Here is a 14,751-nt window from a genome sequence, read left to right as displayed (position 1 = left end):
GACCAAACAGCTTGTGTGAGGCCTGGACCAGACAGCTTGTGTGAGGCCTGGACCAGACAGCTTGTGTGAGGCCTGGACCAGACAGCTTGTGTGAGGCCTGAACCAGACAGCTTGTGTGAAGCCTGGACCAGACAGCTTGTGTGAGGCCTGGACCAGACAGCTTATGTGAAGCCTGGACCAGACAGCTTGCATGTGAGGCCTGGACCAGACAGCTTGTGTGAGGCCTGGACCAGACAGCTTGTGTGAGGCCTGGACCAGACAGCTTGTGTGTGGCCTGGACCAGACAACTTGTGTGAGGCCTGGACCAGACAGCTTGTGTGAGGCCTGGACCAGACAGCTTGTGTGAGGCCTGGACCAGACAGCTTGTATGAGGCCTGGACCAGTTAGCTTGAGTGAGGCCTGAGTGAGAGAGCTTGTGTGAGGCCTGGACCAGAGAGCTTGTGTGAGGCCTGGACTAGACAGCTTGTGTGAGGAATGGACCAGACAGCTTGTGTGAGGCCTGGACCAGACAGCTTGTGTGAGGCCTGGACCAGACAGCATGTGTGAGGCCTGGACCAGACAGCTTGTGTGAGGCCTGGACCAGACAGCTTGTGTGAGGCCTGCACCAGACAGCTTGTGTGAGGCCTGGACCAGACAGCTTGTGTGAGGCCTGGACCAGACAGCTTGTGTGAGGCCTGGACCTGAAAGCTTGTGTGAGGCCTGGAGCAGAGACCTTGTGTGAGGCCTGGACCACACAGCTTGTGTGAGGCCTGGAGCAGAGACCTTGTGTGAGGCCTGGACCAGACAGCTTGTGTGAGGCCTGGACCAGACAGCTTGTGTGAGGCCTGGACCAGACAGCTTGTGTGAGGCCTGGACCAGACAGCTTGTGTGAGGCCTGGACCAGACAGCTTGTGTGAGGCCTGGACCTGAAAGCTTGTGTGAGGCCTGGAGCAGAGACCTTGTGTGAGGCCTGGACCACACAGCTTGTGTGAGGCCTGGAGCAGAGACCTTGTGTGAGGCCTGGAGCAGACAGCTTGTGTGAGGCCTGGACCAGACAGCTTGTGTGAGGTTTGGACCAGACAGCTTGTGTGAGGCCTGGACCAGACAGCTTGTGTGAGGCCTGGACCTGAAAGCTTGTGTGAGGCCTGGACCAGACAGCTTGTGTGAGGCCTGGACCAGACAGCTTGTATGAGGCCTGGAGCCAAGATCAGAGAACTTGGGAAAGAGTTCGAAGTTTGGAGTTAACAGCTTGATATAATCATTAATATTGACAAAAGAATATATTACTTTATTAAAGTTTTTATTTATTCTATTTTTCTTAATAACTTTTAGAAAATAATTTAGAACAATTAAAATTTAAAAAAATATAATATAAGAATAAAAAGTTCTAACTATTTACGCAGTCAATTAATTATTATAAATCGAGAGTTAAAAGCTTACTATAGCTTATAACACATTTCTAAATATTTAAATTAGCTCTCATAAGAGCTATACATTGCTCTCTACTCGCAGGTCCGGACTTGACAGCTGAGTGGACAGTGTTTCGGATTCGTAGTCCTGATATTCTGGGTTCGATTCCCGGTGGAGGCAGAAACAAATTGGTAGTTTCTGCCACCCTGATGCCCCTGTTCACCTAGCATTAAACAGGTACCTGGGAGTTAGAGAGAGACGGAGTACTGGTTACATATTCTTTATTAGTGTTTGTGTTAATTAAACTCATTATAAGAGCTATATATATCGTATTACTGCAAGTACTATAATTGCCACAACTGTCACAAGCACAATTTCTGAAGTCACCAGCATAAGTCCTATTGGTGGTGCCTGAGAGCTTGAGCGAGGCCGGGAGTAGAGAGCTTGAGCGAGGCCGGGAGTAGAGAGCTTGAGCGAGGCCAGGAGTAGAGAGCTTGAGCGAGGCCGGGAGTAGAGAGCTTGAGCGAGGCCGGGAGTAGAGAGCTTGTATGAGGCCGGGAGTAGAGAGCTTGAGTGAGGCCGGGAGTAGAGAGCTTGCATGAGGCCGGGAGTAGAGAGCTTGAGCGAGGCCGGGATTAGAGAGCTTGAGCGAGGCCGGGAGTAGAGAGCTTGAGCGAGTTCGGGAGTAGAGAGCTTGAGCGGGGCCGGGAGTAGAGAGCTTGTATGAGGCCGGGAGTAGAGAGCTTGAGCGAGGCCGGGAGTAGAGAGCTTGAGCGAGGCCTAGAGTAGAGAGCTTGAGCGAGTCCGGGAGTAGAGAGCTTGTATGAGGCCGGGAGTAGAGAGCTTGAGCGAGGCCGGGAGTAGAGAGCTTGAGCGAGGCCGGGATTAGAGAGCTTGTATGAGGCCGGGAGTAGAGAGCTTGAGCGAGGCCGGGAGTAGAGAGCTTGAGCGAGGCCTAGAGTAGAGAGCTTGAGCGAGGCCGGGAGTAGAGCTTGAGCGAGGCCTAGAGTAGAGAGCTTGAGCGAGGCCGGGAGTAGAGAGCTTGAGCGAGGCCGGGAGTAGAGAGCTTGAGCGAGGCCGGGAGTAGAGAGCTTGAGCGAGGCCGGGAGTAGAGAGCTTGAGTGAGGCCGGGAGTAAAGAGCTTGAGCGAGGCCGGGAGTAGAGAGCTTGAGCGAGGCCGGGAGTAGAGAGCTTGAGTGAGGCCGGGAGTAGAGAGCTTGCATGAGGCCGGGAGTAGAGAGCTTGAGCGAGGCCGGGATTAGAGAGCTTGAGTGAGGCCGGGAGTAGAGAGCTTGAGTGAGGCCGGGAGTAGAGAGCTTGAGCGAGGCCGGGAGTAGAGAGCTTGAGTGAGGCCTGGACCAGACAGCTTGTGTGAGGCCTGGACAAGACAGCTTGTGTGAGGCCTGGACCAGACAGCTTGTGTGAAGCCTGGACCAGACAGCTTGTGTGAGGCCTGGACCAGACAGCTTGTGTGGAACCTGGACCAGACAGCTTGTGTGAGGCCTGGACCAGACAGCTTGTGTGGGACCTGGACCAGACAGCTTGTGTGAGGCCTGGACCAGACAGCTTGTGTGAGGCCTGGACCAGACAGCTTGTGTGAGGCCTGGACCAGACAGCTTGTGTGAGGCCTGGACCAGACAGCTTGTGTGAGGCCTGGACCAGACAGCTTGTGTGAGGCCTGGACCAGACAGCTCGTGTGAGGCCTGGACCAGACAGCTCGTGTGAGGCCTGGACCAGACAGCTCGTGTGAGGCCTGGACCAGACAGCTCGTGTGAGGTCTGGACCAGACAGCTCGTGTGAGGCCTGGACCAGACAGCTCGTGTGAGGCCTGGACCAGACAGCTCGTGTGAGGCCTGGAGTAGAGAGTTTGTATGAGACCTAGAGCCAAGAAGAGAGTTAGAGAGAGCTTGGGGTGGACAGCTTGATATACTCAATAATATTGATAAATGTATAAATTTTGGCATAAAAAACTAAAAGTATTATATATTTTACAAAAAATTGAAATTTCTTTTGCATTCTTTTAAAGATAAAAATATTATAGTATAACTATATCTAAATTTTGTATTTTTTACGCAGTCATTTGGTATATATAAAAAAAGACTGAAAGTCCCTATACCTATGCTCTAAATAAAACAATTTTTTTATATTAAGTTCTTGATATAATAGCTATTCGAATAGCATGACTGAAAGTTCTGTTATTACAACAAGTGGCACAACCAATATTTCTGAATTGTTATCCACAAAGGCCTATTTATGGTGCCTGAGATGTTGTGTGTTGCTCTGACCAGAGAGCTTGTGTGAGGCCTGGACCAGACAGCTTGTGTGAGGCCTGGACCAGACAGCTTGTGTGAGGCCTGGACCACACAGCTTGTGTGAGGCCTGGACCAGACAGCTTGTGTGAGGCCTGGACCACACAGCTTGTGTGAGGCCTGGACCAGACAGCTTGTGTGAGGCCTGGACCACACAGCTTGTGTGAGGCCTGGACCAGACAGCTTGTGTGGGGCCTGGACCAGACAGCTTGTGTGAGGCCTGGACCAGACAGCTTGTGTGAGGCCTGGACCAGACAGCTTGTGTGAGGCCTGGACCAGACAGCTTGTGTGAGGCCTGGACCACACAGCTTGTGTGAGGCCTGGACCAGACAGCTTGTGTGAGGCCTGGACCAGACAGCTTGTGTGAGGCCTGGACCACACAGCTTGTGTGAGGCCTGGACCAGACAGCTTGTGTGAGGCCTGGACCACACAGCTTGTGTGAGGCCTGGACCAGACAGCTTGTGTGAGGCCTGGACCAGACAGCTTGTGTGAGGCCTGGACCACACAGCTTGTGTGAGGCCTGGACCAGACAGCTTGTGTGAGGCCTGGACCACACAGCTTGTGTGAGGCCTGGACCAGACAGCTTGTGTGAGGCCTGGACCACACAGCTTGTGTGAGGCCTGGACCAGACAGCTTGTGTGAGGCCTGGACCACACAGCTTGTGTGAGGCCTGGACCAGAGAGCTTGTGTGAGGCCTGGACCAGACAGCTTGTGTGAGGCCTGGACCAGACAGCTTGTGTGAGGCCTGGACCAGACAGCTTGTGTGAGGCCTGGACATAGAGTGTGTGTGAGGCATCACTGTAATCATCTTCCTAGCTCACTATCTTCATCACTGCCTGCCCAATAAATTCAGTTCTTCGTTTCCAAATCACTTATGACAATGTGCAGGTAAACGGCGGGAGTACCTCAAAACTCTACGGGTAACGAACACATCCACAATATCTTTTCAGACTAGGTAAAAATTATAGTCTGGAGGGAGGCTGATATTTTAGAAGGGTGAGCCTCAAACCCTGAGTGTCAGACCTTGACAGACAACCAGATAGACAGACAAACAGACAACTCACTGTTCGAATGTTAGTTGTGTGTTGTTTTCCTGTCCCACAAAATCCGTTTCATCCTCACATAATCCACAAACTATTAACTAAAAAATAATGACCAATAAAAGCATCAAACTTTTACTGCTTTATGATTAGAAAATCCTCAAGATTACCTGAGTATTAAGGTCACGTCAATCACCAGGTGACAGGAAATTCCTCAATGGAAGTTCCCATCATCTGAAAAAAAATAAAATAAATCAATAATATTACTCAATAGGCAACTCAGAGCAGCGAGGTCCGACAGGCTATAAATAGACCCGAGGTGAACAGATTCCATCAGTTCCCCCTTAACCGCAGGCACGATGGGTCACGTCCAGGTCTTGGTGTCTCTGGCTCTGCTTGGCCTCCTTGCTCTCACAGGCGCCCAAGGTAGGTATGATTAAGAATCAAATGACGTTAAATCAACGTAGATTTATTCAACGTCTCACGCTGCATTGACCTTCCTTCAACGTTAACCCATCATGGGGCATATATATGTTTAAAAGCGTTGAATTGACGTTGAAATCACCTGCTTAGATCATATTTATATCAAAAGGGCGAACGACGCTGCCAATACGTCGAATCAACGTTTATTTTACGTTACTGAGAGGTTCGAGTAACCCAGTGTATGTAAAAACTGCAATTTAAACTTTCAGGAGGTTGACTCTAAGAGTTTAATTTGGTACTGGACTAAAGTATACTTAGTGGTTAGTCAGTAAGTTATTGTGTTAGCTTTAATAACCCTCCAGAGGGTTATTAAGGCTTAATAAACCTCCCGCAAGAAGTGAGAGTAACAAAATATAATTGACATCATCTGGTGAACCGGGGTTGAGGCGGTGATATCCTATACTGACTCAGGAAGACCTGGGTAAATACTGGCTTGGAGAAACCTAGGTAAATCCTGGCTTGCAAATAGTTTGAGTTTTATGGAATAGATTACCGGGTAACACAATAGATGTGGGATTCGTAGATTGTTTCAAGCGCAGGCCATACATATATTCGAATGAGTTTAGGTGGATATCAACAGCTAGTTGCCTCGTATGGGTCGATAAACATTCTACTGGCTCCTATGTCGCTCCTATGTGAGCTAATATTCCCTTCATCTCTCAACAGCTCAGAAATGTCCAGAGCAGTTCAACCTGGTTGGGAACAGGTGTGTGAACGTCAGCACCGAGATGTTCAGCTATTGGAACCGTCCCAAGCCCTGGAACGTGTTCAGGAAGACGTGTACACGAATGTCCAGCCACACCTGGAACGTCGACTTCCTCTCCAACTTCGACGTGGACTTTCTTCGTCTGACCAGCATGGAGATAGTCAACAACTATCCTGGTGAGGTTATATATGTGTTCACACCTGACTGGTGAGTTTCTGACCCACGACTGACTCACTACTGACCCACCACTGACCCACCACTCTACCTGACAGAGCTCTTCAAGATGGGTTACATCTACTGGGTTGGCGCCGAGTACGGAGCTGAGGCGTGGCGCTGGCTAGATGGTACACCTGTTGACCCCAAGTCTTACATGTGAGTACTGTATCCTACTGTAATGACCCAAAGTCTTACATGTGAGTACTGTATCCTACTGTATTGACCCCAAGTCTTACATGTGAGTACTGTATCCTACTGTATTGACCCCAAGTTGTACATGTGAGTACTGTATCCTGCTGTATTGACCCCAAGTTGTACATGTGAGTACTGTATCCTGCTGTATTGACCCCAAGTTGCACATGTGAGTACTGTATCCTGCTGTATTGACCCCAAGTTGCACATGTGAGTACTGTATCCTGCTGTATTGACCCCAAGTTGCACATGTGAGTACTGTATCCTGCTGTATTGACCCCAAGTCTTACATGTGAGTACTGTATCCTGCTGTATTGACCCCAAGTTGCTCATGTGAGTACTGTATCCTGCTGTATTGACCCCAAGTCTTACATGTGAGTACTGTATCCTGCTGTATTGACCCCAAGTCTTACATGTGAGTACTGTATCCTGCTGTATTGACCCCAAGTTGCTCATGTGAGTACTGTATCCTGCTGTATTGACCCCAAGTTGCTCATGTGAGTACTGTATCCTGCTGTATTGACCCCAAGTTGCACATGTGAGTACTGTATCCTGCTGTATTGACCCCAAGTTGCACATGTGAGTACTGTATCCTGCTGTATTGACCCCAAGTTGCTCATGTGAGTACTGTATCCTGCTGTATTGACCCCAAGTTGCTCATGTGAGTACTGTATCCTGCTGTATTGACCCCAAGTTGCTCATGTGAGTACTGTATCCTGCTGTATTGACCCCAAGTTGCTCATGTGAGTACTGTATCCTGCTGTATTGACCCCAAGTTGCTCATGTGAGTACTGTATCCTGCTGTATTGACCCCAAGTTGCACATGTGAGTACTGTATCCTGCTGTATTGACCCCAAGTTGCTCATGTGAGTACTGTATCCTGCTGTATTGACCCCAAGTTGCTCATGTGAGTACTGTATCCTGCTGTATTGACCCCAAGTTGCTCATGTGAGTACTGTATCCTGCTGTATTGACCCCAAGTTGCTCATGTGAGTACTGTATCCTGCTGTATTGACCCCAAGTTGCTCATGTGAGTACTGTATCCTGCTGTATTGACCCCAAGTTGCTCATGTGAGTACTGTATCCTGCTGTATTGACCCCAAGTTGCACATGTGAGTACTGTATCCTGCTGTATTGACCCCAAGTTGCTCATGTGAGTACTGTATCCTGCTGTATTGACCCCAAGTTGCTCATGTGAGTACTGTATCCTGCTGTATTGACCCCAAGTTGCTCATGTGAGTACTGTATCCTGCTGTATTGACCCCAAGTTGCTCATGTGAGTACTGTATCCTGCTGTATTGACCCCAAGGTGCACATATAAGTACCGTACTACTGCTGCAATGCTCAATGACCTTTCTTGACAATTCAAAAAACACTAAAGCTAACAAATATGTAATTTCTAATGTATGGGATTACTTGTGGTTAAAAATACATTATATGACAGTAATAATACATGTTTTTGTAATATAAAATGCATTTTTGTTGTGATGTGAGGACTGATATATATGGGGTTATGTCTCCTGACGCAGCTGGGTGTCCGGGTCCCCCCAGAATACACTAGACCCAAGCAACATGGTGCTGGTTCCTGCAGGAGGCCGACGTCACTACGCTGTGGGGCGCCAAGCAGGTGGTAGCGCTCCTGCTGTCATTTGCGAAGCCAAACCCAAGAACTGATCAGCCCATCAAACAATAGACATAATTCACATGAACACTCCTGCCCAACCACTTGGGGTGGACGGTAGAGCGACGATCTGGATTCATACAGGTCGGCGTTCAGTCCCAGACCGTCCAAGTGGTTGGGTACCATTCCTTTCCCCGTCCACTCCCAAATCCTTGTCCTAACCCCTTCCCAGTGCTATATAGTCGTAACGACTTGGTGCTTTCCCCTGATAATTTCCTTCCTTCCTCCAAAGCTGATTATTCGTTATTAATTACAAAACAATGAGGAAATCAGTAGGATTATACTGATTTTCTCATAGATTCATCGCGTTAATGTGATTTCATTGTGTAAAATAAAATATGATTTGTAAAATAAAGGTTGCTTGAAGAAATACTAAATATGTATTAAAGTTATACAACGTGTATATTATATACATACAAAGTCAGTATTAAGTATCATAAGACCTGAACCTAGAGGGGAAACTTTAACAATTCTGATAATTACAACATAATTTAACAAAAGATAATTGTTATATATTGATAAACGATTTTATGGCCTATTGCACTTTTTATATATATATATATATATATATATATATATATATATATATATATATATATATATATATATATATATAAATATATATAAACATATCCTTAAAAATGATCTTGCTAAATAAATCATTCAAAATACAAACAGCATTTCATTTGTCTTGATATATTAGGAAAAATTATAACTATTAGACTATGATAAAAAAATATAACTGTGAGAGTATGATACAAAAATTATAACTATAAGAGTATCACACTAAAAATTTTGTATCATACTCTCTCTCAAAGAAAATAGCCTAATGACCAAGACCTTGAAGAGTCCTTCCCTGCTCATGAGGTCGAAGGCCTTTGTAAGGTCAATGAAGGTGATGTACAAGGCTCTGCTCCCTGCACTTTTCTTGAAGCTGTCTCAGGGAGAACACCATGTTAGTGACCGACCTCTCTGCTCGGACACCACACTGTGACTCGGGGTACACTACAGCAAGAATCTGAAGCCTGACCAAGAGGCCCCTAGCGAGGATTTTGCCAACGACGCTGAGGAGAGAGACGCCGCGATAGTTGTTGACATCGCTTCTGTCATCTTTATTTTTGTAGAAAGTGATGCCTGAAACGCTTTGCGTAATAGTGGCTTTAGGCATTGTATGTACTAGCTCTATCTATAAATCCATCACTCTTTGTAAAATCTCTTGTATGTATGTACCTTACCTAAATAAACATTTGATTTGATGATGTTTGCATCTCTCATGTCTTGTGGCACCGAGCCCTCCCTCCAGCACTGGCACAGAAGCTAGGTTTAAAGTGTTTCAAGAGCGCACTTGAGAACGTCATGTGGAATCCCGTCGTCTTCTGGAGCATTCCCTGAGGAAGTGAATCCAGTGCTTTTTCACTTATTCCGCAGTCGGTTCAAGATCAAGTTCTTCCATGATGAGCGGGTACTCGATTGCATCCAAAGCCTCTACGCTGACCAAGTTCTCTCTGGAGTAATGTTCCACTCAGCGATTCATCTGTTGATCACGATCTTTGATGATCTCTCCAGTGGCTGACTTCAGAGGAGCCGTCCTGTTTTGTGTAGGGCCGCTTGCCTGTTTGATCCCTTCGTACATGCACAACATAACACAACACAACACAACACAACACATCACAACACAACACAACACAACACAACACAACACAACACAACACAACACAACACAACACAACACAACACAACACAACACATCACAACACAACACAACACAACACAACACAACACAACACAACACAACACATCACAACACAACACAACACAACACAACACATCACAACACAACACAACACAACACATCACAACACAACACAACACAACACAACACATCACAACACAACACAACACAACACAACACAACACAACACAACACAACACATCACAACACAACACAACACAACACAACACATCACAACCCAACACAACACATCACAACACAACACAACACAACACAACACATCACAACACAACACAACACAACACAACACAACACAACACAACACAACACAACACAACACAACACAACACAACACAACACATCACAACACAACACAACACAACACAACACAACACAACACAACACAACACATCACAACACAACACAACACAACACATCACAACACAACACAACACAACACAACACATCACAACACAACACAACACAACACAACACAACACAACACAACACAACACAACACAACACATCACAACACAACACAACACAACACATCACAACACAACACAACACAACACAACACAACACAACACAACACAACACATCACAACACAACACAACACAACACAACACAACACAACACAACACAACACAACACAACACAACACAACACATCACAACACAACACAACACAACACAACACAACACAACACAACACAACACAACACAACATAACACAACATAACATAACACAACCCAACACAACACAACACAACACAACATAACACAACCCAACACAACACAACACAACACAACACAACACAACACAACACAACACAACACAACACAACACAACATAACACAACCCAACACAACACAACACAACACAACACAACACAACACAACACAACACAACACATCACAACCCAACACAACCCAACACAACACAACACAACACAACACAACACAACACAACACAACACAACACAACACAACACAACACAACACAACACAACACAACACAACACAACATAACACAACCCAACACAACACAACACAACACAACACAACACAACACAACACAACACAACACAACACAACACAACACAACACAACACAACACATCACAACACAACACAACACAACACAACACAACACAACACAACCCAACACAACACAACACAACACAACACAACATAACACAACCCAACACAACACAACACAACACAACACAACACAACACAACACAACACAACACATCACAACCCAACACAACCCAACACAACCCAACACAACACAACACAACACAACCCAACACAACCCAACACAACACAACACAACACAACACAACACAACACAACACAACACATCACAACACAACACAACACAACACAACACAACACAACACAACCCAACACAACACAACACAACACAACATAACACAACCCAACACAACACAACATAACATCAACAACTGAGAGTATGATACAAAAATTACAACGTTGAGAATATGATACATAGTATGACTTGTACAGCTGCACTATATAAAGGTACATAGTTACTTGTACAGCTGCACTATATAAAGGTACATAGTTACTTATACAGCTGCACTATATAAAGGTACATAGTTACTTATACAGCTGCACTATATAAAGGTACATAGTTACTTATACAGCTGCACTATATAAAGGTACATAGTTACTTGTACAGCTGCACTATATAAGGTACATAGTTACTTATACAGCTGCACTATATAAAGGTACATAGTTACTTATACAGCTGCACTATATAAAGGTACATAGTTACTTATACAGCTGCACTATATAAAGGTACATAGTTACTTATACAGCTGCACTATATAAAGGTACATAGTTACTTATACAGCTGCACTATATAAAGGTACATAGTTACTTGTACAGCTGCACTATATAAAGGTACATAGTTACTTGTACAGCTGCACTATATAAGGTACATAGTTACTTGTACAGCTGCACTATATAAGGTACATAGTTACTTGTACAGCTGCACTATATAAAGGTACATAGTTACTTGTACAGCTGCACTATATAAGGTACATAGTTACTTATACAGCTGCACTATATAAAGGTACATAGTTACTTATACAGCTGCACTATATAAAGGTACATAGTTACTTGTACAGCTGCACTATATAAGGTACATAGTTACTTGTACAGCTGCACTATATAAGGTACATAGTTACTTGTACAGCTGCACTATATAAGGTACATAGTTACTTATACAGCTGCACTATATAAAGGTACATAGTTACTTGTACAGCTGCACTATATAAGGTACATAGTTACTTATACAGCTGCACTATATAAAGGTACATAGTTACTTGTACAGCTGCACTATATAAGGTACATAGTTACTTATACAGCTGCACTATATAAGGTACATAGTTACTTGTACAGCTGCACTATATAAAGGTACATAGTTACTTGTACAGCTGCACTATATAAAGGTACATAGTTACTTGTACAGCTGCACTATATAAAGGTACATAGTTACTTGTACAGCTGCACTATATAAAGGTACATAGTTACTTGTACAGCTGCACTATATAAAGGTACATAGTTACTTGTACAGCTGCACTATATAAAGGTACATAGTTACTTATACAGCTGCACTATATAAAGGTACATAGTTACATATACAGCTGCACTATATAAAGGTACATAGTTACTTGTACAGCTGCACTATATAAAGGTACATAGTTACTTATACAGCTGCACTATATAAAGGTACATAGTTACTTATACAGCTGCACTATATAAGGTACATAGTTACTTGTACAGCTGCACTATATAAAGGTACATAGTTACTTGTACAGCTGCACTATATAAAGGTACATAGTTACTTGTACAGCTGCACTATATAAAGGTACATAGTTACTTGTACAGCTGCACTATATAAAGGTACATAGTTACTTGTACAGCTGCACTATATAAAGGTACATAGTTACTTGTACAGCTGCATTATATAAAGGTACATAGTTACATATACAGCTGCACTATATAAAGGTACCTAGTTACATATACAGCTGCACTATATAAAGGTACATAGTTACATATACAGCTGCACTATATAAAGGTACATAGTTACTTATACAGCTGCACTATATAAAGGTACATAGTTACATATACAGCTGCACTATATAAAGGTACATAGTTACATATACAGCTGCACTATATAAAGGTACATAGTTACATATACAGCTGCACTATATAAAGGTACATAGTTACTTGTACAGCTGCATTATATAAAGGTACGTAGTTACATATACAGCTGCACTATATAAAGGTACATAGTTACATATACAGCTGCACTATATAAAGGTACATAGTTACTTGTACAGCTGCATTATATAAAGGTACATAGTTACATATACAGCTGCACTATATAAAGGTACCTAGTTACATATACAGCTGCACTATATAAAGGTACATAGTTACATATACAGCTGCACTATATAAAGGTACATAGTTACTTATACAGCTGCACTATATAAAGGTACATAGTTACATATACAGCTGCACTATATAAAGGTACATAGTTACATATACAGCTGCACTATATAAAGGTACATAGTTACATATACAGCTGCACTATATAAAGGTACATAGTTACTTATACAGCTGCACTATATAAAGGTACATAGTTACTTGTACAGCTGCGCTATATAAAGGTACATAGTTACATATACAGCTGCACTATATAAAGGTACATAGTTACTTATACAGCTGCACTATATAAAGGTACATAGTTACTTGTACAGCTGCACTATATAAAGGTACATAGTTACTTGTACAGCTGCACTATATAAAGGTACATAGTTACATATACAGCTGCACTATATAAAGGTACATAGTTACTTGTACAGCTGCATTATATAAAGGTACATAGTTACATATACAGCTGCACTATATAAAGGTACATAGTTACATATACAGCTGCACTATATAAAGGTACATAGTTACTTGTACAGCTGCATTATATAAAGGTACATAGTTACATATACAGCTGCACTATATAAAGGTACCTAGTTACATATACAGCTGCACTATATAAAGGTACATAGTTACATATACAGCTGCACTATATAAAGGTACATAGTTACTTATACAGCTGCACTATATAAAGGTACATAGTTACATATACAGCTGCACTATATAAAGGTACATAGTTACATATACAGCTGCACTATATAAAGGTACATAGTTACATATACAGCTGCACTATATAAAGGTACATAGTTACTTATACAGCTGCACTATATAAAGGTACATAGTTACATATACAGCTGCACTATATAAAGGTACATAGTTACTTATACAGCTGCACTATATAAAGGTACATAGTTACTTGTACAGCTGCGCTATATAAAGGTACATAGTTACATATACAGCTGCACTATATAAAGGTACATAGTTACTTGTACAGCTGCACTATATAAAGGTACATAGTTACTTGTACAGCTGCACTATATAAAGGTACATAGTTACATATACAGCTGCACTATATAAAGGTACATAGTTACTTGTACAGCTGCATTATATAAAGGTACATAGTTACATATACAGCTGCACTATATAAAGGTACATAGTTACATATACAGCTGCACTATATAAAGGTACATAGTTACTTGTACAGCTGCATTATATAAAGGTACATAGTTACATATACAGCTGCACTATATAAAGGTACCTAGTTACATATACAGCTGCACTATATAAAGGTACATAGTTACATATACAGCTGCACTATATAAAGGTACATAGTTACTTATACAGCTGCACTATATAAAGGTACATAGTTACATATACAGCTGCACTATATAAAGGTACATAGTTACATATACAGCTGCACTATATAAAGGTACATAGTTACATATACAGCTGCACTATATAAAGGTACATAGTTACTTATACAGCTGCACTATATAAAGGTACATAGTTACTTGTACAGCTGCACTATATAAAGGT

At 43.1% G+C, this 14,751-nt stretch overlaps 1 protein-coding gene across 1 annotated transcript; it reads left to right on the top strand.

Annotated features, from left to right (window-relative positions):
- Positions 1–5,025: 5,025 nt before the first annotated feature.
- On the top strand, positions 5,026–8,440 carry LOC123769675 (uncharacterized). Its single transcript, XM_045760907.2, has 4 exons — positions 5,026–5,164; positions 5,888–6,103; positions 6,200–6,299; positions 7,865–8,440. The coding sequence occupies exons 1-4, from the start codon at positions 5,098–5,100 to the stop codon at positions 8,007–8,009; spliced, it is 528 nt and encodes a 175-aa protein (XP_045616863.1). The 5' UTR covers positions 5,026–5,097; the 3' UTR covers positions 8,010–8,440.
- The last annotated feature ends 6,311 nt before the right edge of the window (positions 8,441–14,751 follow it).

The sequence above is a fragment of the Procambarus clarkii genome, chromosome 14 (assembly GCF_040958095.1).
Source record: "Procambarus clarkii isolate CNS0578487 chromosome 14, FALCON_Pclarkii_2.0, whole genome shotgun sequence".
Classification (NCBI taxonomy): domain Eukaryota; kingdom Metazoa; phylum Arthropoda; class Malacostraca; order Decapoda; family Cambaridae; genus Procambarus; species Procambarus clarkii.
Note: the sequence above shows the minus strand (reverse complement) of the source record. Positions and strands in the feature narration are given on the sequence as shown.

Excerpts from the sequence above, each read along its gene's own strand:
- LOC123769675 (XM_045760907.2), top strand. The coding sequence starts at position 5,098 with ATGGGTCACGTCCAGGTCTTGGTGTCTCTGGCTCTGCTTGGCCTCCTT. Across the intron at positions 5,165-5,887 it reads TGCTCTCACAGGCGCCCAAG|CTCAGAAATGTCCAGAGCAG; the intron begins GTAGGTATGATT and ends ATCTCTCAACAG. Across the intron at positions 6,300-7,864 it reads GTTGACCCCAAGTCTTACAT|CTGGGTGTCCGGGTCCCCCC; the intron begins GTGAGTACTGTA and ends CTCCTGACGCAG.